This window comes from Centroberyx gerrardi, chromosome 5 (genome assembly GCF_048128805.1).
Source record: "Centroberyx gerrardi isolate f3 chromosome 5, fCenGer3.hap1.cur.20231027, whole genome shotgun sequence".
NCBI classification, from domain to species: Eukaryota; Metazoa; Chordata; class Actinopteri; order Beryciformes; family Berycidae; genus Centroberyx; species Centroberyx gerrardi.
Window position 1 is genome coordinate 6,074,354 of NC_136001.1, and position 21,285 is coordinate 6,095,638.

General features: G+C 40.6%; 1 protein-coding gene across 1 annotated transcript; it reads right to left on the reverse strand.

Moving 5' to 3' along the window:
• Nucleotides 1-1,968: 1,968 nt before the first annotated feature.
• Nucleotides 1,969-19,964, reverse strand: LOC139914473 (3'-5' exoribonuclease HELZ2-like). Its single transcript, XM_071902799.2, has 19 exons — nt 18,577-19,964; nt 17,661-17,844; nt 16,784-16,891; nt 13,278-13,792; nt 12,535-13,164; nt 11,072-11,870; nt 10,810-10,885; nt 7,225-10,633; nt 6,897-6,982; nt 6,014-6,151; nt 5,777-5,932; nt 5,526-5,670; nt 5,301-5,432; nt 5,014-5,206; nt 4,203-4,349; nt 3,845-4,054; nt 3,503-3,659; nt 2,605-2,772; nt 1,969-2,328 (listed from the first exon to the last, which is right to left on the reverse strand). Exons 1-19 carry the CDS (start codon nt 19,929-19,931, stop codon nt 2,213-2,215), a joined length of 8,724 nt encoding a protein of 2,907 aa, XP_071758900.2. The 5' UTR covers nt 19,932-19,964; the 3' UTR covers nt 1,969-2,212.
• Nucleotides 19,965-21,285: the final 1,321 nt, after the last annotated feature.

Sequence of the window (21,285 nt, forward strand, 5' to 3'; positions counted from 1 at the left end):
AATACAAGATAACATAAGATATATAATAGTAATTTTTAGTCATTTAAAGCAGAATACCGCTCAATTTAAGAATCGACAATGACAGAGACACATAAACAAGACTACTCTGTTGACACTAAATCAAAGACAGAGTTGGGGAACTCAGAACTCAAGTTTCCTACCCAAACCAACTTCATTTTCCAACACTTAAAACCAATCTGGACCAAGCAGTACCTGTATTCCTAAAGATTTCCCCATGTAGTCTCTTAGTCATCTTCTACCTTTTCTAATTCATTCTCAACTCTTTAAACTTCTCTCATCACTGGCTCTAGGGGATAGTAGTGAATATTCACTAATACACATGAACCCCCCCACAGAGAATTTATACATTGGCTTTAATTTGTACTGTATAATCAGTTTCTCCCTTTAGTCATTCAACAGGTCCAGGGAATAAAGAAAAGGTGTCTCCAAAACCCTATTAAGGGTCGCATCACTACAGAGGTGTGACCAAGTTAACTTCCAGTCCAGTATAAGAGTCCAGTGTCAATTTAATACCTTAAAGTAAACTAAATATCTAGGACTTTTTAATAGGATAAAAACTAAGAGCATCATGAGTTTGATTTCTATAATCAGTTTCAACTTTAATAAATTCAATCATTCCATACAAATTCAGAAAACAGAATTTAAATTCAGTCGTCTGGTGGAACAAATCTCATCACTTTCAATCTAAGTCATTTACACAAACACAAGATCTCAAGTCAATACTTTAGAAACCTTTTCAAGTCATCAAAGTACAAGTCAAAGTCAAGTCCCAAGTCACCAGAACCCAAGTCAAGCCTCAAGTCTTCTCTTCATGCATCAAGTCAAGTCTCAAGCAATTCAAACTGTGACTCAAGTCTGTGCCTGTCTCCTTCAGAGCCTCAGTTTCAGTTTAGGCTAAAATGAAACTAACATCTTTGAGAGAAATAAGTTTCACTCTCAGTTCATCATATATGCTAAAACTAGTCAGTAACTTCCCCAATGACTGCGTTGGTTGATCAACCTCAAAGCACTGTGGTCAGTGGGATGAATCATGTAAATGAACAGCTTGTAAAAACTGTGATTATGATCCTTGATTTAAAGGGACAAGACAAAAAGGCAGAGTTTTAATCTGAAAGAATTGGTTAGATTTAGTCCCAAAATCCTAACAGCAGAGACTGGGAACTCATAACTAGGAATAGTATCATATTAAATGACACAGGACACAGTATTTACACATCTACATTTATTAAAGGTTAAAATGCTTTACAAAGTACCAAATCTTGAGGTATACCGGTAAATGATATGCCAGCTCCTAGAAATTATTTGATTTGGCTTTAAAAGAAATAGAAATAGTTTTTAAAATGTGAGTCGGCAAAATCCCAAGTACCAGTGGTCCCAATGTAATTAAGCGACATTAAATCAAATCATACCTATGTGTTGTGGAGCAATCTGAATTATTGGTTAGGTTTGACATTGTCACTGTTCATTACTCATATTTACATTCTGGGCTACTGGAATGGTGAGGTACATGCAGAGTTATGGCCAGCTGGGGGCGCTCTACCCTGAAGTGAAAATAAAAGCCAACTCACCCATCAATAAACAGGGAAAATGCCTCATAGAGGTGATTTCATACAGTGATAATTCCATACATTTCAACAAAATACCAAAAGCTTTTAAAATATCAAAACCTTAAGAGATGAAACAAATTGTGTATGACATGAACTGTGTCAACAGTTAAAATAAACACCTTATTTTAACAATGAATTCATTGTACAGTGCTTCGCTGAGAAATATTACAGTTGGTAGCAACAAGCAAAAAAAATGGCAAGTTAACGAGCAGCTCAGTCTTTGAACCTGAAGTTTTGGAATTTAAATTAGCATATGTACAACAATGAAATCCTGCTAGATTTAGCTGCTCTGTATGTAAAATGAATTATTGAATTCAGGATTTCTTATTCACAAATAGAAATTCACAGATAGTAAATCACAGTACAAAAGACATAACAAAAACATCAGTTACAATGTCGGCATTGCCAAAATCGGCTACAAAACTGTCAAAAATACAACATGGCAAGTTATTAGGATATCATAGTAAAATCTTGAAAACATAATTTAATGAAGATGTGAATGAACATTTAATGAAGTTGTGCTGTTACGAGGGCTCTGACCTGGTGCCTGGAGAACCCGGGTCTCTTAAAGACAACAGAGGAAACTATCTGGCTACATGGCGAACTGAAATGTTTTTCGCTTCTGTGACTGAGCCGTGTGCGTTGTAGTGCCTGAAGAGATTCCTCCAAGCTGGACTGCAGTTCAGCAACTCTTGGTTCCCTTTGAGAGAACAGGCGGGGAGGAGAGGAGAGAGAAATGTTTAATTGTGGAAACCTGCAGAACAAACTCAGTTATACTGATCTCAGCAACGCCCAAATACCACTGAATGCCACTATAGACCACATGCCAGAAGAGCAGAAATCTCCTATTGTTTTATCCTTCTATTTTCTAAGCTTAATCATAAAAACTTAATCAGTATCAAGTCATGACTGTGGACAGGAATGACAGATAAGTTCCACTAAGATTAGTTCTACTCATACTTTATACTTATCTCACCGATAATGCACAGTCCCTCTTTGGCCCTGGTGATGCCCACGTTTATCTGGTTGGGATCGCCCACGAAGCCCACATGTTTGGACAGCCAACCTCTGTCTGGCTCTCTCTCAATCTCCGCACTCGGCAGAGAGCGCACCGTGGAGATGATGACGTAACGCCATTCACTTCCTAGAAGACAAAATGTTGTTAGTTACATGGTAGCCATGGCTAGCCAGCCCTGTTGGGGGTTTGCCCCTTGTTCCTTCAGGCCTGCACTGTAATAGCAGAGAGTTTCAGATAGCTTGAAATATAGCAGGTTTACTTAAAGCTGCAATATGCAACTTTTTTGGCATGAACACACAAAAAAGTGTGTTCACGCCTGAAAATGTCTTTTCAGCAATGTTGGGGACATTTTGGGGCGTACACCATTTGCTGTGGGTGTGTTGTATGGGTATGGCCAGCAGTGAGCTGGTTGTGGCTATCAAGGTAAGTCTAGCGGCCACAGAGCAGGGAAGTCATAGCAACAACAACAGAGGAATGCGGTAAGAAAAGAAAGAACAACAAAGCTACCTGTGGTGGCCTCAGCCTCAGACTAGATACCAGTTCAAGGCAGATGACTCATCAAGATAAGTGACAAGTGTTGGGGCGGGAACTTGACCAACTGAGCGGGAGGAGGGCGGGACTAACAATACACTTCCTGCCTCAAGGCCAAAAGTTGCATACTGTAGTTTTACTGCATAAAGTTGGATCGTTAGATAGTTAAGACCTGAACCTGTCAGTTAAGGTAAAGGTTTGGGTTGGGCAGAGGGATCATAAGATTTTCATGGCCAGACAGCTTGTCTACATCAGGAAAAAATTCAGACTACTTCAATTGCTAGACAGAGCAAGGGTGGTAGGTGGCAGGGAGGTATACTCTCACCTTGACTTTTTGTGATGGTGGTAACGGGGATTCCGCTCATCTTGATATCCTGCAGGCCAGCTTTGATTTCTGACACTTGGGCATTGTAGGGCGACAGAATCACAATACTTTGTTGCTCTACATTGGATTCTTTCACCAGTTTTTGAGCAATCTTAACCTGCATAAGACCCAAACCAAAAGCAATGATTAATAATGATAATGATGAGGACATAGTGAATAATGTCACAAACTGAGCATTGTCTGGTTATTTGACTCCAAGGTAACTGTGACCCTTCGTTCACCTGTTATGGTAATCCAGTTTAATATAGAACAATTCAAAAGAAAGGGGGCCCAATACTGTACCACTATGTCTCTCTCTTCTTTGTTTGCTTTGGAGTTCTCGTGGCCCTTTGCCGTGCTCACGACCAGGCTGATCTCTTCTCCTCTGATGTCCCCAAACACAATTGGCTTTGGCTTGCGGTTAATAAGCAGGACACTGTTTGGACGCTCCACCTCGGTTTTCAGAAGTCCATCATAGTATTCCTCGGATGGGAACTTGCATATATCCACATGCTTTGAAGGTACATAATTGACAATTGTTGAATAGAATACGCTTAGTGATCTGAAAACACTAATCACAACCATACAATAATGCTAAGTGCCATAGTTACTATACTGTACATACACTCTGAATGATACTGTATACATTTCATGTTCTCACCATTCTATATTGGGTGTCCAGCATCACTGCCCTGGTCTTGTTGACTATAAAGTAGCGTTCAAACAGGGACTTGGACATCCCCAGCTTCCTCACATACTCGTTCTTGACAATGGGACGTAATTGTTTGTGGTCACCAATCAAAACAATCTGAGAGGGGAAATGTAGATATTATTGTGAAATTCAGCATCATCTGAATACGATGACCAAAACACTGCTCTCTTCATGCAAGGGGAACAGCAGGATGAAACACACAGATAATTGTCTAATGGTGCATTAATGTTCATGCGACAATTACAAGATTAGAACGAAAGCATCTCCAAAACAGTTGCCAAACAGTCGAACACAGTTGCCTCATTTCCTTGTTTGTCCGCTGGGAAAAATTGGCCGCAGCAGACATTTTAGGCCACATTGCTCTTCAGCAGCCAATCATGTACTAGTGGCGCTACAGCTAGCAATCAGCTAGCTCAAATCAGCCACTGGACAGTACAGGATGATGATGTGGTTGCGTTGGTGTGAATGCAGTTTGCTTGAGTCTCAAAAAACAAGGCAATACGTAATGTGAAAAAGATTAGGATCATTGAAATTAAGATTTCAAATTAAGAACCCTTATGCTTTGAACGTTAAAATTTCAGACAAAATGTCCCAAATTTAAATCTCTGCAAATCACACAGACAGTCGTAAACATACTGAAGAGCAATGTTGAGAGCAACAGGCGTGGTCACACCATGCAAGTTGTTGTTGGACTGAAAGCAACATTCAGCATATTAAAGTGTTGATGTTAAGCAGGGTCATCATACAAAGAAAAACACACCTTTTCTGGTTTGTTGCACACTAATGGAATTAGGGCCTGGGGTTCAGTGGCCATTGCACATTCATCGATGAGGATCTGGCGTGCACTGACCGTGTTAGTCAAGGTGAGGCTGGAAGATACTGTACATGTGCACAGTATAATATCATGCCTTTCCAGCTCATATTTCCGAGCATCTGTGAGAACCTCTTTGTAACTAGGAGGGAAAAATAATCCATACAGCAATACTGCATACATTAAAAGAATATACATTTTTCAACCAGTTAAACAAACTAAGCATCTGAACTTACGCCTTCACTTCTTCAGCAGTCAGTTCCTTTCCTTTTTTATCAAGGGCAAGTTGTATTCGGTGGTCGAATTCTTTTATTCTACTTGAAAAAGGGTTTTCGTCCTCTCGCATGCGGTGATGCAAGGCGATGCTCCTAAAATGATGGATAATATGTCGATATTAAGAAATAATTAAGGAAACATTTGATAAGTGAATATCATCAACTAGGATGTTGTGATTACAATACCTGAGTTCTGGTTTGGAGTGCTCTTGGCGAAACGACCTTGGAGAAAACTGAAGGGTGCAATCTGGGTAAGGGTAGTCCAGCATCTCCACTTGTTGGCCGTAGACTCTCAGGGGCTTCAGGTTGTTCCCAAACCTCAACAGGTACTCTACATGCCAATGTTCAAAGACATACATGCAGTATTCATACATGTGAATAAAGATTAAAAGCAAGAAATGTAATTGACATTTCAGCAGAAACACAAAGTAACTTGCCTGCAACAACATCAACAGACTTGTTGGAGGGACCGCAGTAGAGAATAACTTCTTTCTTGTTCCCGTCTTTCGGGTCAAGATATTTCCTGTCGCACTTGGAGTTCAGCTCACAGAACCAGTATACAATGTTGACTCCTACAACTGTCTTTCCAGTCCCTATGAAACAGATGTGAATAATGTCTTAAGAATTGCCATGATATATGAAGCATCAAGGTATATAAAAGTCCTTGCTCTTACCAGGTGGCCCTTGTATGAGTGTGAAGTTATTATTCAGAGCTTTCTCCACAGCATCATACTGACTCTTGTTTAGCTTTGGCAGTCCTTTTGGAGGCTCTTTTCTCATGAGCTGCCCCCTGGGCACACTGTATTGGACTGCTGCAAAGACAAAATTAGGAAAACATTAGCAATAGCTTTTCTCAACAAATAGCCTAGAAAAAACAATGGAATCAAATTTACATGATGCTTAAAGGAATATTCCACTTAGTTTTAACATGGGGGTTATTTGGCACTTGACCGCCATGAAAATCATAATATAAACTACTCACCAAGATTGGATGCAGCTGGACGAGTTTGTAGCGTTTGGATTTTTACCTCCAATTCATTTGAATGAGGCCACGAAAATAGCCTGAAAACTGACATTTAACACATTCGTGACCAGATTCAACAACAAATCCCACTATATTTTTATTGATAGAAGAGAACATAGCGGAGGGATACATGCCTCCGCTATGTTCTCGTCTATCTCGTATATTAAAATGTTATTTGGCGAAATTATGTTCTAAAACGTTGGACCCACAGTCAATTGAAAATCACAGTAGCGGGATCTGTTGTTGAATCTGTTCACCAACGTGTTAAATGTCAGTTTTCAGGTTATTTTCGTGGCCTCATTCAAATGAATGGGAAGTAAAAATCTGAACGCTACAAACTCGTCCAGCTGCATCCGATCTTGGTGATTCGTTTATATTCTGGTTTTCTTGGCGGTCAAGTGCCAAATAACCCCCATGTTAAAATTAAGTGGAATATTGCTTTAAGGAATGTAAGCAAGTTTCTATATTTATTTGTGTTTCAAATGTATGTGAATAGTTGAAATTTGATGTAAATAGTTGAGCAATGGGCTTACCCTCCCTTGGAATGTGTTGTCCAAGTGCTATTTTCTTGACAAGGTCGCATGCAGACATAATGTTGACAACAGCATTTTCTTTCCGTCTAAGAAAAAGTTGAAATAATGATAGTTTCTGAATTGTGCTAACAATTTAGTCAAACAATGAAAAAGAAACTGTTGGTGAACATGTTTACTGCATGTCATCACAAAAAAATTGTGATTTGGATTAAATGTGTGTTGTCAGATTAGAGTTCAGAAAAGGTATAATCAATTAAATTTAACCAGGCAGTTCTACTGTAACCAATATTACCTTGTTAAAATAACAGTGAGCTACACTTGCACTTACATGTCAGACACAAGCTTTGGGATTAGTTCAACTGTGTAACGCATGTCTTTCTGAAAGACACAATCTGGAATGGTCTCCATTGGCAAGTGATTGATGTAGAACTCCACTTTAGTTTCTTCATTTGTTGAGTTCTGCAGTTCATCGACTTTGTATGTGACACCATGGGCCACCCATGTGAAACTGCTCGGGTCCACTTCTACAGAAGAGTCCAGAGTTGAAGTCGACTTCAAACCTCTTTTCCGTATGCACAATAAGCACTTTGCAAGGTTGCATCCAATAGCCCATGCACTGATGCATGCGAGAGATAGGTTGAAGCTTCCTTTTAGTGTGTGTTCCTGCTCTTGATGGAAGTTTACCACCAAGTCCTCAATGACTATGTTGTCACTTTCATCCACTGCAGCTGCAGCGGACTCCATCTCACACAATGGTTTCCAGATGTGCACATATTCGTGGGGGTCAGCATAACAAGTCTTGGATGGATGGTTTGCATATCTGGAGAAGCATGTGATAGGGCTGTGAACATGATCCACACAAACCTCAAACTTTGGTTTGATGCACACCAACTGAACAGTGGGTGTCAGATAACCTCTTTTTATCTCTGATGTCAATTGGACCTGAAGGGTGTCACCTGGACGCAACTGGACACGGACATCAACATAATGATGTTGATCATCAGTCTCAACTTGAAGAACATCTCCAGAGTCTGGCAGTTGCTTTGTATCAGCTCTCATTATGAGTAACTTAGCATCATCCCATTTTTCTTTGTCAATTGCTGCAACGATGGCTTTCCATGTTGTCAGTGGAACCTCAGTACAGGGACCACAGTCAGTTACCCTTTTCACCTCTTGATGGATTTGCTTAGTGCCAGCTGAGTAGATCCGTCTTCTCCATGTGAGAGTCATGCAGTTTTTTCCTGGATAGAGTGGTTGGTCCTCCAATTTCAAATCTCTGTACATAATGGGTAAACTGTCTGGAAATATGTTCTTGTTAAAAGGAAATGACACTCTGAAACTGTCTCTTTCTGGCTCTGCGCTAACAATAATTGCTAGCTTTGAGGCATTTTGTTTCTTCATGCTCACTGCATAGTAGATCATCTCAGCCTTTTGTTCAAACTCCTTAGCAGTCCTGATGTCCTGTTCAGATTCATTACACAACATCTCAATGTCTCTTGGAGAGTATTGCACTGGAGTGTCACATAGGAAGTTGTGCAAAAGTCTCTGCAAGACAATGTCGAGGTACCGCCGTATCGGTGAGGATGCTTGTGTGTAAGACTTCACGCTCAGTGAATAGTGCCCAATCTTTGCTTTGGGGGAAGAGTTGGAACGGATGACATAAGCTTTACCAAAGCACCTTCTGAACTGAGATACCAAGGGCACAAGCTGAGGGTGGATATCATCTGCAGCAACCAAGTCAACTATTTTGTCTATGTCATTGTCTCTGGCAGCTGACTGGATGTCATTCCACACGTTTGTGAGAATGCAGAAGCTTTTGCTGTTTGATACTTGTATGTCATTTTGTACTTGTTTGTCATTGTCAACTCTGTGCCTCACATGAAAAGACAGTGGTATGAGTTCTCCATATTTCTCCTCTAATTCTTCAACCTTTTCAGGATCTGGTGCTGCCTGACATCGAAGGGGTGTGCAGTTCTTGGTGTTTTGTGTATTGATCAAAATGTCTGACACACATGTGTTGAATAATACACTGAGCTCCTCAATCATCAGATGGGCTCTCCGCTTCCCTGGTAATCGATCATCATCGGTTTGAGCATAAGCCCAGTCCACAAGTCTAGCCTTTCTTTGGGCTTTTGCAAAACAATAAGCCACTGCGACACAGTCTTCTACTGTATCAAACTTGGGGTTCTTCCCATGTCTTCTACAGATGATGTCTTCTGCCTTTTCATAAGACAGCTTTCTGTTAGAGTTGATCTGTGATAGCTGAAAGGTGGGCTTTCCAATGATCTGGTTTGTTCCCTTTGCTACTTTGAACATTAATGAAACCACCCTGCGATCATGACCCGACAGAAGACTCCAGTGTCCAGTGCTCAAGTCTTGGGGGAACATATGGTTGGGTTCTTTCCCTCTTAAGTAATATGTAGAACCACATGTTTTTGCATCCTCATCCAATGTATCACCTGGACTCACAAAGCTTGCCACATCTGCAATATGGACTCCCAACTCATATTGGTCTTCAATATCTCTGACACTGATGGCATCATCCAGGTCTTTTGCTGTGGCTGGATCGACAGTGAAAGTGATTACGTCACGTAGGTCCTGTCTGTGCCTCCTGTCCTTATCTGCCCAGGAAAAATCCTCATTTGATTCACATTCGGCAGGTACAACTTTGAATTCCTCATTCAAAATCCTTAGTCCATCATCCAAAGATCTTCCAATTGGAAGAATATCTATGACATTCCCCAAAGGATATAAACATGTGTCTTTCCAGGCAATCACTTGCACCATAAATACATGATTCTGTTTGATGTTTACATCAAGGCTTTGATATGTTACAATCCTCCACTCTCCTTCAGTATGCTCCCATACTGGAATCAAGTTGTTACTTTTCTTGCTTAACAGTATGCGTATTTTGGGGGCTTTTTTAGTAATAGGTATCATCAACCTTTTGATGAATTGGTCCTCAGACTTCTGTTTTCGCTTGCAATGATCTTCATCCTCAAGCATGCACACAAACACACGGGCTGATTCTGCTTTCTTGGTGATGCCTATCACCTTACTCTGCAAAGTTCCTTGAGAGAAAGTTGTTTGTAAGACCACTTCATCTCCAGCGAAGGACTTGCCCAAGTTGCTCTTTCCTTTCAGGCCTATGTGTTGGGTGGGGCTGTCAAATGGTATGACATAACCCGTGTCAAACGACTCCATGACCAACTTTCCTTGTTTGTACATCAGTGGTTGTCTTTTACATAACGCCAAAAGGTTATCTTTCTCAGGATCAGTGATATTGTATGATGCCTTGCGCTCATCAAAGGCTTCAAATTCCACACTCTTCTTGTCTTTATCTGAACTATACTCTGTTTCCATCATATGATCATATTCATCTTTCATCTGTTGAAGAATTGCATCACTGTGCATGTTGCTCTCCTCTACGTGTTCAGACCTTTGAAACCTTGCAATTTCCTTAACATCGCTTTCAAAGAAATCTTTAGTAAGATGATTTGGTCCAACACTGTTATTGTTGATGCAGTGGTCTATGTAGCTCTTCCATATTCTTGAACATTTCCCAAAGCAGCAGAGGGCAGCAGCATCTCCAACCACAACCACCTGGGACTGAGCCCTGGTCATGGCAGTGTTGAGCACACGGGCATCGTTGAACAGCTCCAGACCAGGCAAGTGAGATGATTTTAGGCTGTCACGTGTTTGAACAGCTGTCAGTATAACTGCCCTGAACTGTTTGCCTGTTGACAAATCAAGACAAATTTCAGAATGCAAAATGGCAAGAAAACAGATATTAATGTTGATATCGATACAATATTTGAATAGTCAAACAAGTCACCATTTTGAGCCTAGTCTTGCTTGGTTTCTGATACAATGGTGCAGTGAAGCAAGTTTCAAAACAATAGTCCAAAATTACCTTGCACATTTGCAATATTCTCAGCTTTGACGTGAGCAAGGCCTTTTTTCGCAAGTGCTGTCCTAATTTGCCGAACCTGTGAGAAAACCATCAAAAACATTAGAGATAAGCTTGAAGTAAGTAAACTTTTACAACTCTTACCATCCTATGTGTGTTTATTAGCATCATACAGAAACTTGAGCAACTTATTATTGATGTAATTAGTATTTTTATGTCATTCCAATGATAACTGGAGTCAAAACTAAAAAGAGTCCTAATTTACCTGACATCCCTCTGACAGAACACAGATTGAGCTTCCGTCCTTGGTCCCCCAGGTGGATGGCCAGTGTTGGAGAATGTCTTGCACTATTTCAACAACTTTGGCAACCTCTTCCTTATTAAACCATGACATGGAAACCTTGTCCAAGTGGCACTCTCCTCTAACATGGTGGAACTTTAGGGAGTGGCCATTTGGATGAGCTGGAACATTTCCGACAGCCTTGATAACATCATTCTTGCCAACATAGAACTGAGTGGATACAAACTCGACGATTTCTTTGGTTGAGCGGTAGTTTTCATTGAAAATGATTCTACTCTTCTGGGCAGCATCACACTTTTGGCCTTGATAGTAGTGGAACAACCGATTGAGAAGGGTATGATTGGAGCGCTGGTGATCCTCCACCGAGAAAAGCTTGGGTCCCATCTGCATGTGATCTCCAGCTAAAACAACTCTGGTGTTTGGCCCGGCTAGAGCAAGGGGTATCAAGGCTTCACATTCTAGCATCTGGGAGGCTTCGTCAATTAGAATGTGGGTGAAGTACCCATCAGGGAGCTTTAGGTCATGAAAATGTCTTGCCATTGCTGTGGTAGTTATGACTATTTTGTGTTGATCCAGGGCAGGCTTTGTGGGAGGCAGAAAACGCTGTCCATCTTTTGAAAGAAGGCAATATTCCTTAGTAATCTCATCTGTGGTAGATAAAGAAGTCCCTTGCTTGTTTGCCTTAATTCGAATTGGCCTCATTTCTTGGTGTCCTTTTTTGATGAATGGATGGAAGTGATCTCTGACGTACAGATCTGCAGAACTAAAAGGAACAAAAATGTCACTGATGAAACTATATGTTGGCATCACTAAATTACAATTAATAGTTCTTTGTGCCAGTACAATCTGACAGACGAGAAGATTAGCACTGGGAAAGCAAAACTTAAAAGATTATATTATTAGTGTTATAGGTGTTGTTGAATAAATAATTCAATATATGAATAAACAGACACATATATAACATTTATTTATTTATTTACCTATTCATCCATTATTTCATTTATTTATTTCAGTGTCACAAGATGTGGTGTGTGCAATGAAATAAATATATCTGTCAATCATCCATCAATGCCAGTGGGTGGGCTCTATTGAGATTTTGCATGATATAGTGGGAGATATGTTCAGATTATCAGACAAAATGGATATGGTCATTCTTCTGATTTCTTAGATCAAGTGGAGGGTTTCTCTGAAGCAACTGCAATGATAATGTACATTGTGCAATATTTAATTGTTCATGCCACACCTTCCAAGACTGAAGTAAATAAATGAACATAAATAATAAAATAGTATAGATTTTATTGATTTGCTATTTAAAATTAAATAATCTATTTGAAAATGCATTTATTTATTTATACTGACAATTTAATTAATTCTTCAAATATTTATCTAATTTAGTCCAAATTAACATGGGTATTAATGACAAATACCTGTTGGTGTAGGTGCAGATCAGCACTTTGTTTTGAGGCTGCTTAGTCAGCTCTCTGGCTGCTGTAGCAAGGGTGAATGTTTTCCCAGTTCCAAATGGTCCATAAATGAGGAGTGGTGCCACAGCTTCACTGACATCTGAATCCCCTGTGATAAAACCAATTGCTGACTGCTGCTTTGCATTCAGCTTGTCATATGGGATGTCATTCACAGGAACTCCACAGTTCTTCAGGTCTGGTAACACTCTTTTTGTATCTGGAAGGAGATCTACAGCCTTGTGCATCTGGCAGAACCTGTGACGGTTCAGCTGAAACTGCACCTCCATTTGATGTGTTTCATCGCGTTTGAGAGAAAGGTCTGAGCAGCATCTTTTGGAAAGTTGCAAATGTATTTTGTTCTCAGTAGTGGTGTGTTGTAGGATGGTGGCTTCATAGACCTTGCAGTTTTGACTTGAAGATAGTGGTGCTATAAGACCGGACTGGATGCTTTGCCTCAGCGCCAATCCCTCTGGGGTGTCTGGCGTGAGATTACAAGGAACCGAGACGGCACAGTACAGTTCTCCCTGAGGAGCGATGTCAAATTGTTGACATTGCAGAGTGGTCGACAGAGTAATTTCTCCACAAACATTTAGTCTAAAGTAAATAAGAAAAAACAAAAAACAAAATTAATAATTTGTTTTTTACCAAATGCGTGCAAATACCAAACATTGTGAAAGGAAAAGCATCATTGATAATCATCATATTACCTTGAGACAACCTGGTCCTCTGCCCGTTCCTCACTGTAGAGGAAGTTGTGCATTCTTTCTTTGTAGTTCCCGGGATTCAGAGCTGTTTGTCTGTCGTTGATGGGTTTATACAGAAAGCTAATCTGAGGAGGCTTGTACTCCTTTAACAGCTCTTCCTGTTTTTCTGTCCTGGTTGAACACGGGATGATAGCCCTGTTCCCTCGATGCCAGCGCTCAACACTTTCGGAGGAGGTTCTGCCGTTCACAGTTGGTTCTTCAATGTTAACCGACGACGGCTGTCCTACTCTTACCTTGATCTTCCGTAAGAGTACCGGTCTCATGTCAAAATCCAGCACCAACCACTGTTCATACACACCCAGGTTGATGGACGTGAAAGACACAGTGATGCCGCAGGTCGTGTTTGAGTTTTGGAGGCGTTCACCTGAGAGGTAGGTGCAGGGCTCTGAACTGATTTCACCGAGGGAGAATGAAGCTCCTGGTTCCTGCTTCAGCAGTGCCACGTGCACAAGTGGTCTCTGTTGCACATAAAAGTGGTAATCAGCCTACTATGATAAAACCAGAGGTGTGACCAAGTCAACTTTGCTTGAGTCCCAAGTCAGTCTCAAGTCTTGAGGCACAAGTCTCAAGTCAAGTCCCAAGTCTAAATGTAGATTACCAAGTCAAGTCCATGTGATTAATGTCAAGTCTCAAGTCTAAATGTAGAACACCAAGTCAAGTCAGAACAAATAAAGAGTCCAGTATCAATTTAATATCTTAAAGAAAACTAAATATCTAGGACTTTTCAATGCAATATGGGTTTAAATATAGGATAAAAACTTGGAGCATCATGAGTTTGATTTCTATAATCAGTTTCAACTTCAATAAATTAAATCATTCCATACAAATTCAGAAAACAGAATTTAAATTCAGTCGTCTGCTGGAACAAATCTCATCACTTTCAATCTAAGTCATTTACACAAACACAAGATCTCAAGTCAAGACTTTAGAAACCTTTTCAAGTCATCAAAGTACAAGTCAAGTCAAGTCTAAAGTCCAAGTCATGTGACTCGAGTCCCCACCTCTGGATAAAACTGTAAGGTTTTTGACATAAACTCTTTGGTGACGAGTTAATTTTTTCCTCAACTCATGGAGATGAACCAAAACCAAAAGATTGCGATGATTTTGTGAACATTATACCTACACATTCCAACAGTACAAGGTCGCCACTGGATGTGTTTACACAGAGTGAATCAAATCCATTACACCAGCTCATGGGGCACGTACCACACAACAACTTTTGTAGTCACGGGTCACCAACAAAGTATTCTCTACATAATTGGCAGGGGGGTCTGGGGGTCCTCCCCCAGAAAAAAAATAGTAATTTAAAACAAATTTCCTGCATTTCTACACCACCTAACCTCTTGGATTAAGTCAAGAAACAGCAACCCTGTATAATGTTAACCAAAAATGTAAAATTATGTTATATTACTAGATTTCAGCATTGAGGTGCTTACATTCATGACTTTGCATAGGCATACTAACCTAAAAACCTATTATGGAATCGCGAGAAAGTTTCAGAGCGACAGAGACACAGAGCGTCCCCGTAACCATAGTAACTCACTCTCACTCCCGCCTGCGTGCGCACGGCGCGAGAGGAGAGGGAGAGACGCAGAAGAGCCGCTGACTGAGATTACTCTTAACAACATGCATGGGAATAAATTAGGCCTACAATATAATAGATTTGTGTATATTTCTTCTCGCTTTCCCCCGATGGTCTGAATAACTCTCTGCTGCACGGTGCTGCTCTGTCTCGTCTGTCCGTGCGCTGTCAGTGTCTCTTTTCGCGCCGCGACGTTATCAGTGATGAATTTGTTTTTCACTGCGTGAGAAAATGGACTTGTGGCGTGACAGCGTGTGCAAGTGTCAATTGCGTGAGTCTCACGGTCAATGCGTGAGAGTTGGCAGCCCTGGCGTCTCCATTGGCTTGTGCGACGCACGCGAGCATAGACTTTAAAGCCTTGTTTGAGTGAGGCAGGCAGACGAGACGTTCAACTAACATCAAGGTTAAGAAATGGTATGGTCCACTTTAGGGGTGTCTGAAATCGTATTACAAGATTCTTCTAGGCATGAATATGGGAAATATATTGTAATATTTACGATTACAAGTAAGAAGGATATATAAATATTTCGACCCCCCCGACCTGCTGTTTTTACCTCTTTTGGGGGGGTCCAAGTCTTAATTAGGGGGGTCAGACCCCCCCAATCCCCCCCGTAATTCGAACCGTGTGTTTACATGCACGGAGTATTGGCCATACTCTGGTTAAGGTCTTATTCAGGTTAATCTGTTTACATGAACCTTTGATACCCTGCGATTGATTCTCCCTGTTGCTATGAATGAACCAGTTAAGAGAATATTCCTGTCTACCTGTAGTGTCCCATCCACCAGCAAAAAAGTATGAAAAGGTTTGGCTGCCAGCTACCTTCTTTGACTGAGCAGTAGTAGCTTACTTCTAATGGAGGGACTGTTACAGCTGCAGCCCCAACACTTATGTGCTCTGAAGAGGAGATGGAATAAGTCCAGAGAGCCTGGTGGCTTTTAGAAATAAAGCATGATATTTTTCTGTGCATTAACAGGCCCTAACCTAAAATTAGTTGTGGATATGAATAAGTACATTTGGTTGCTTCATAATAAAAATCTCAGCAAATACTTTTATTAAATTGATATTTTTATAATTTCCAAATAACACACACACACCATGATTATATTGATAGTAACCTAAATATCCAAATTAATGATCACTTAAGATATAATCTGGCAGTGGGAAATGCCAAACAAATAAAAAATCATTAGGCCATTAATCTGTATATCTGTGTTGGATTTTGCTGTCTGCATGGAATAACCATACGAACAATTTTCTCTCAAATGAAGTTGATATTAGGCAATAGTTTTAGTTCGTTACACATACAAATGAAACAAACTGGGCAGGACAATACAGAGGCCAACATGAATTTAAAGTCCCAGTAACAAATTATGATGTTGAATTTTCCTCAAGAGGCTAGAGGCAATGTAGAAAACACATCTAAGCCAATTTCTAGTGAAGACAAAATAGACCTCAGTCATAAATTCAAATAATGCATCCTCTCCTATCATTCATAATCTAACCATGTTGAAGTTGTTTATGGGCCAGTATACCTTTAAGTAGCCTAGTTGACTTGTTTACAGATCATTAATCAAAAGACCAAACATGTCAAATCTTTTTTATGAAATCTACATTCTAGGTGTATTTCATTTAGGCAACAGCCAATGGCTCAAAACAATGTTTTAGATTTAAAGGTAAGTGCTGTTTTAAAATGAATGCATGATAAGAACCCACACAGCCCCATCTGAAAATGACTAAAATCTCCCATGTATCTTTTGACTTGTCTGAAGAACTTATCACAGCTGACTTCAGACAGCTAGCTCTTATTCACAGACATAAATGGAAAAGCAACTTCCCCAACTTATAAAAATGAGAATTTATCTTTACCTCTGTGTTGACATGGAAATTCCATTGCCGTTTTGCATCTGTCTGCTCACACTCCACGAATAACTCTTCATCACAAGCGACACTGACATCATCAACTTGTTCTGACATCTGCTCAACAAATCAAATAGTTAATTACAATATTATGAATCAGAATGGATACATGATGTGTAAATGAATAATAAATTCAGCCAACTATTCATTTGTAATATTTCCAAAATTCTGCTGTATTTAGTCTGTAACCAACAGCTCCTGCAAAATTACAAATCAATATAATTTTCTCTCATATTTAGGATATATTCTTAAATTACACCAATAGATCTGCATCTCCGGGGGCGTCGTGGTGGCTTAGTTGGCTAAGGCTAAGGTGCCTACCGTGTACCCACAATGCCTTGCGTTCAAATCCAGCCTGGGATCTTTATCACGTCATCCCCTCTCTCTATACTGTAGTCTATCAAATAAAGCAAAAGCAAGATTATTTTTGGCCATTTTTGGCTTTATTTGATAGTCTACAGTAGAGTAAGAGGGGGGATTTTATTTATTCACTTTATAGAAACTACTATCCTGTTTTATTTTTTCCCTCCTATTTTTATGCTTTGTATGCTGTATAAATGTACTCATGTATCGTCTTTTTGAGTGTCGGTTTGTGCCTGGCAGCACAACAATGTTCTCTTTGTGAGATGATGAAGTTTACCTTGACCTTGACAGAGACTGGGAGAGAGAGATGGGGGAGGACATGCGATAAAGGTCCCAGGCTGATTCAAACCTAAGGCATTGTGGGTACACGGTATGCACTTCAGCCAAGAACCACAAGGACGCCCCGCCTCTTAAAAAAAAACACCCAAACCCCCCCCCCAAAAGATTAGAGCCTCGTACTTACAATGTATACTTCGTTGCTGCTGTTTTTGTATTCCTCCAAGAGCCTTTCACCGTAGGACATGAGGCCTTGGGTTTCAATATTATGTCTGATCTCCTTTTCTTCTTTGGCACGCATCAGCCACTCCTGCAGTTCCTCCTTAGAGTGAGCTTTCACACAGTTGTTGCCGTACTCACAGGTTTCTGGCCTAGGAAGAAATGTTGTGCAAGTTGTACAGTGGCACATTCGGAAAAATGTTGAAGCATACCTCCGGGCATTTTCAACCTGGACCCTATTTTCCCATCCTTTTTTCATCACACCAATTGATTCTGACCAAAATCTTGTCAATTGCTTCACTATAGAGCTACTTATGTCCTGGTTCTTCAATACAGTCGTATAGGGCCAAAGGGGACTCCTAAAATCAACTACAAAAACACCCAAAGCATGTCTTTTTCAACACATTGATTGTTTGCTGTGTAACGAGACATGTTGGTAAAAAGATGTAAAGGAAAATTATCTTAAGTCATGCATTTCTCTGACAGAGAAATTTTCCTTTGCCATTGCTTTAGCACTTCCTTGTTACAGTTTTGGTGTTACCTTTGTCACTACTTTCGCACTTTCTTGTTTCCTGTTTGCCTGTCTACATGCACCGCTGTGTGAAAGTAGAGCAAAATAAACAGTGAAAGTTGTCAGGTCATGGATAAACTGAAAATTTAATTAAATGTCTTATTAGAGTGAGAAATCAATATGTTGAAAAAGACATGCTTTGGGTGCTTTTGATTTTCTTGAGTGTCCATTGGCCCATTAGGACTGTAGTTGACGTAAGCGTAGGTCTATAGTGAAGCAATTGATGAGATTTTGGTCCAGGTTGAAAAGGGCCGTGGTTATCATTTCAAGGTGCATAAATGTATATGGTGGAAAAACATTCAGAATTGTTTACCTCTCACACAGCCAGAACTCTGCTCGGCGGTTGTGGGGAGGCGGCCGACCTCTCCACTTGATGGTGGTGTCCTCAGAGATCATCTGGTTATGCTCCAAGGAGGCGCAGTGCTTGAAGAAGCTCTCCGGGGAGGGCAAGACCAGGAAGCAGGCTTTGCAGTATATGGTGACCTGTCTGGGTCCAGTCCACTGCTGCTGGCTCAGCTGAAGGAGTTCCGGTCGAACCGAGAGCCCGCGCCTCTCTGCCTTCCACACTGCCATCTCCACCTCACTGTGGGCAGACTGGCACTGGCTGGCCTCGTGCCAACAGGGTTTACTTTCCCTAACATGACTGCAGTACTCAAATCTGCAGTCTGGGGGAACAGGGCGCACCTGGCTGTAGACTTCCTTTCCTTGACTGTCCCATAAGTGATGGACTAAAACTGGGTCCCAGGCGTGTGCTGCATCTGCTGAACAAGTGTCATTCCACCTTTTAACTGTTATTTTTTGTGGACTACCAAGAAAACAATCTTTACAGAGCTTGAGGAATTCACCTGAAAACTCTTGGAATATGTTTTCAGCGTCGTTTTCTGGTTGCCTCAAATCAGGTTCAGACAGAAGTTTGATTAACTTGTTGTTATCTATGTTCATGTCTCTAACAAAGTTCCACACAATGGCCTCTTCACTGCTCCTAGCAAATGTGCATTCCTGCCCATGTCTTCCACAACCAGAGCCCTCTGAAAAGAACATACACTCTTGGTAAAGGACATTTCGGCCACAGTTTCTGAACGTAGGCCGGTGGGAGACAGGCCTCCATTGGTTGGAGCCCTTGTCTTTGGCTAAAAGCAGCTCTCTACTGCATTGGTGACTGACTGACTTAACTGTGTATGTTATTTCTTTCTCCTGGACAGAGCACTGAGAACACACAGCTTTCAAGTCTAACGCTGCTAAGAGGTCATCCAGAGATTCAACTTTTTTGAGTTGAGTAGAACTTCTCTCAGACTGAGCTATGAGTTTACAAATAGATAAGTGGTCTAATCGCTGACACTTTTCAAAGTTCCACACTTCAGCTTCCTCAGTACTTCTGGCAAAGGTACACCGGTTCTTGTGTTTTGCGCAACCAAAGCCCTCCTTATAGAACCAGCATACGACATATTGACTTGGGTTTGGAAATTCAGGACGTCTAGAAACAGGCCTCCATTTGCTACCGGCTTTGGTTTTGCAGATCAGAAGATTACGTGCACACTGGTGGTAGACTGATTTTAGTGTGTAAGCGATTTCATTCTCTCTGACAGAGCATTCAGAGCATACAAGTTTGAGGTTATGCTTCGATAAAAGCGGGGTCAGTGTGGACACACTAGTCCATGTCGTTGACATTGTGATAACTACATAGTCCTACTTAAAGTAATGGATGTGGGCTGAGTAAGGTGAAAGCAATCTGAAGGTTGAAGTCTGCATCCAAGGAAAATTCCTCCTTTGATTTATTGTGTCTAAAGGAGATAACAGCAGAGAAAAAGACATGATGAGAATAGTGTGCCTAAGAGTAGACTACTTTATATATCTTTCAATTCATAAAGCCATTCAAAGAGTCAAATTTTGACAAACATTTTATTCTTCTGTTTGTTTATCTGTATCCCTCTCTAGTTTGGAGAGTATGTCATCAAAATTCAAGGCCTAGACCACCAGGATTCACACTTCATCTCAGCTTACAACAAGTCATGTGAACAATATCCTGAATAGTGTTTGTGTTATAAAGAGCAGTGACATTCTAATCAATTGAAATAAATAATTATTTTAAATGTTGTGGCTGAGTAGATAGAAATCATACACTGAAATGGTCACAAACCATGGAAATGACCACAGATTTACATGAAAGAAGGTCCAGACCTGCCTATTTCCTGAAACTTGCATCTTGGATCCACTAGATGACGCAGTTGTGCATTTTTCTTTTTAATAATACAAGCACAACAACAACATAGACGTTCACAGAGGAAGCCAGTGGCTCAAATTTAACGGATCAAATGGCTTGTTTTAAATTGTAGGAAATTGGTTATGTCAAATAGCCTACATTTGCATTTCAGCAACAAATACCACATTTGAATTTGAACTCTTTATTGTTGCTTGTTAATAAAAGCAAATTCTAACTCTGTTATGACTTGATCCTGTAGCAAAAACGTCAAATACGACTTCTACTACTACGATTAAAGCTGCTACTACGACCACGACTACTAGCCTACACTACGACTACTACTACTAACAACAATAATAAGCTTTACTGTTGGAGTCAGTGTGGGAGCGGCTCAGTGTTATTTCCTAGAGATTCAAATAATCAATAGTTAACGTCATACAAGTTGCTATATCGCTAATATTAATTCATGTGATAAGCTAACTTGAGGCAATTAATCAGTAATAACATTTTAACGGGCGGGTTCACCCGCGGCATCATCCGGACTCACCGCTCTGAAGTCAGGAGTGAAGACGGCCACAAACCCTCCGTGACACCGGAGAACAGCTGGAGGCTCGGACCTCTGATTGCTTATGGGACTTTTATGTGGAGTCACACCCATTGCATAGAACAGGATAACTTTCGTTTCTCTTATTCTGCGTCAGCGCCAGGTTGAAAAAAAAAAAAAAAAAAAGATAGGCATGCGCTCTTTTACCCCCCCCCTCCCACACACACGCACACACACACACACACGCACACACACACACACACACACACACACACACA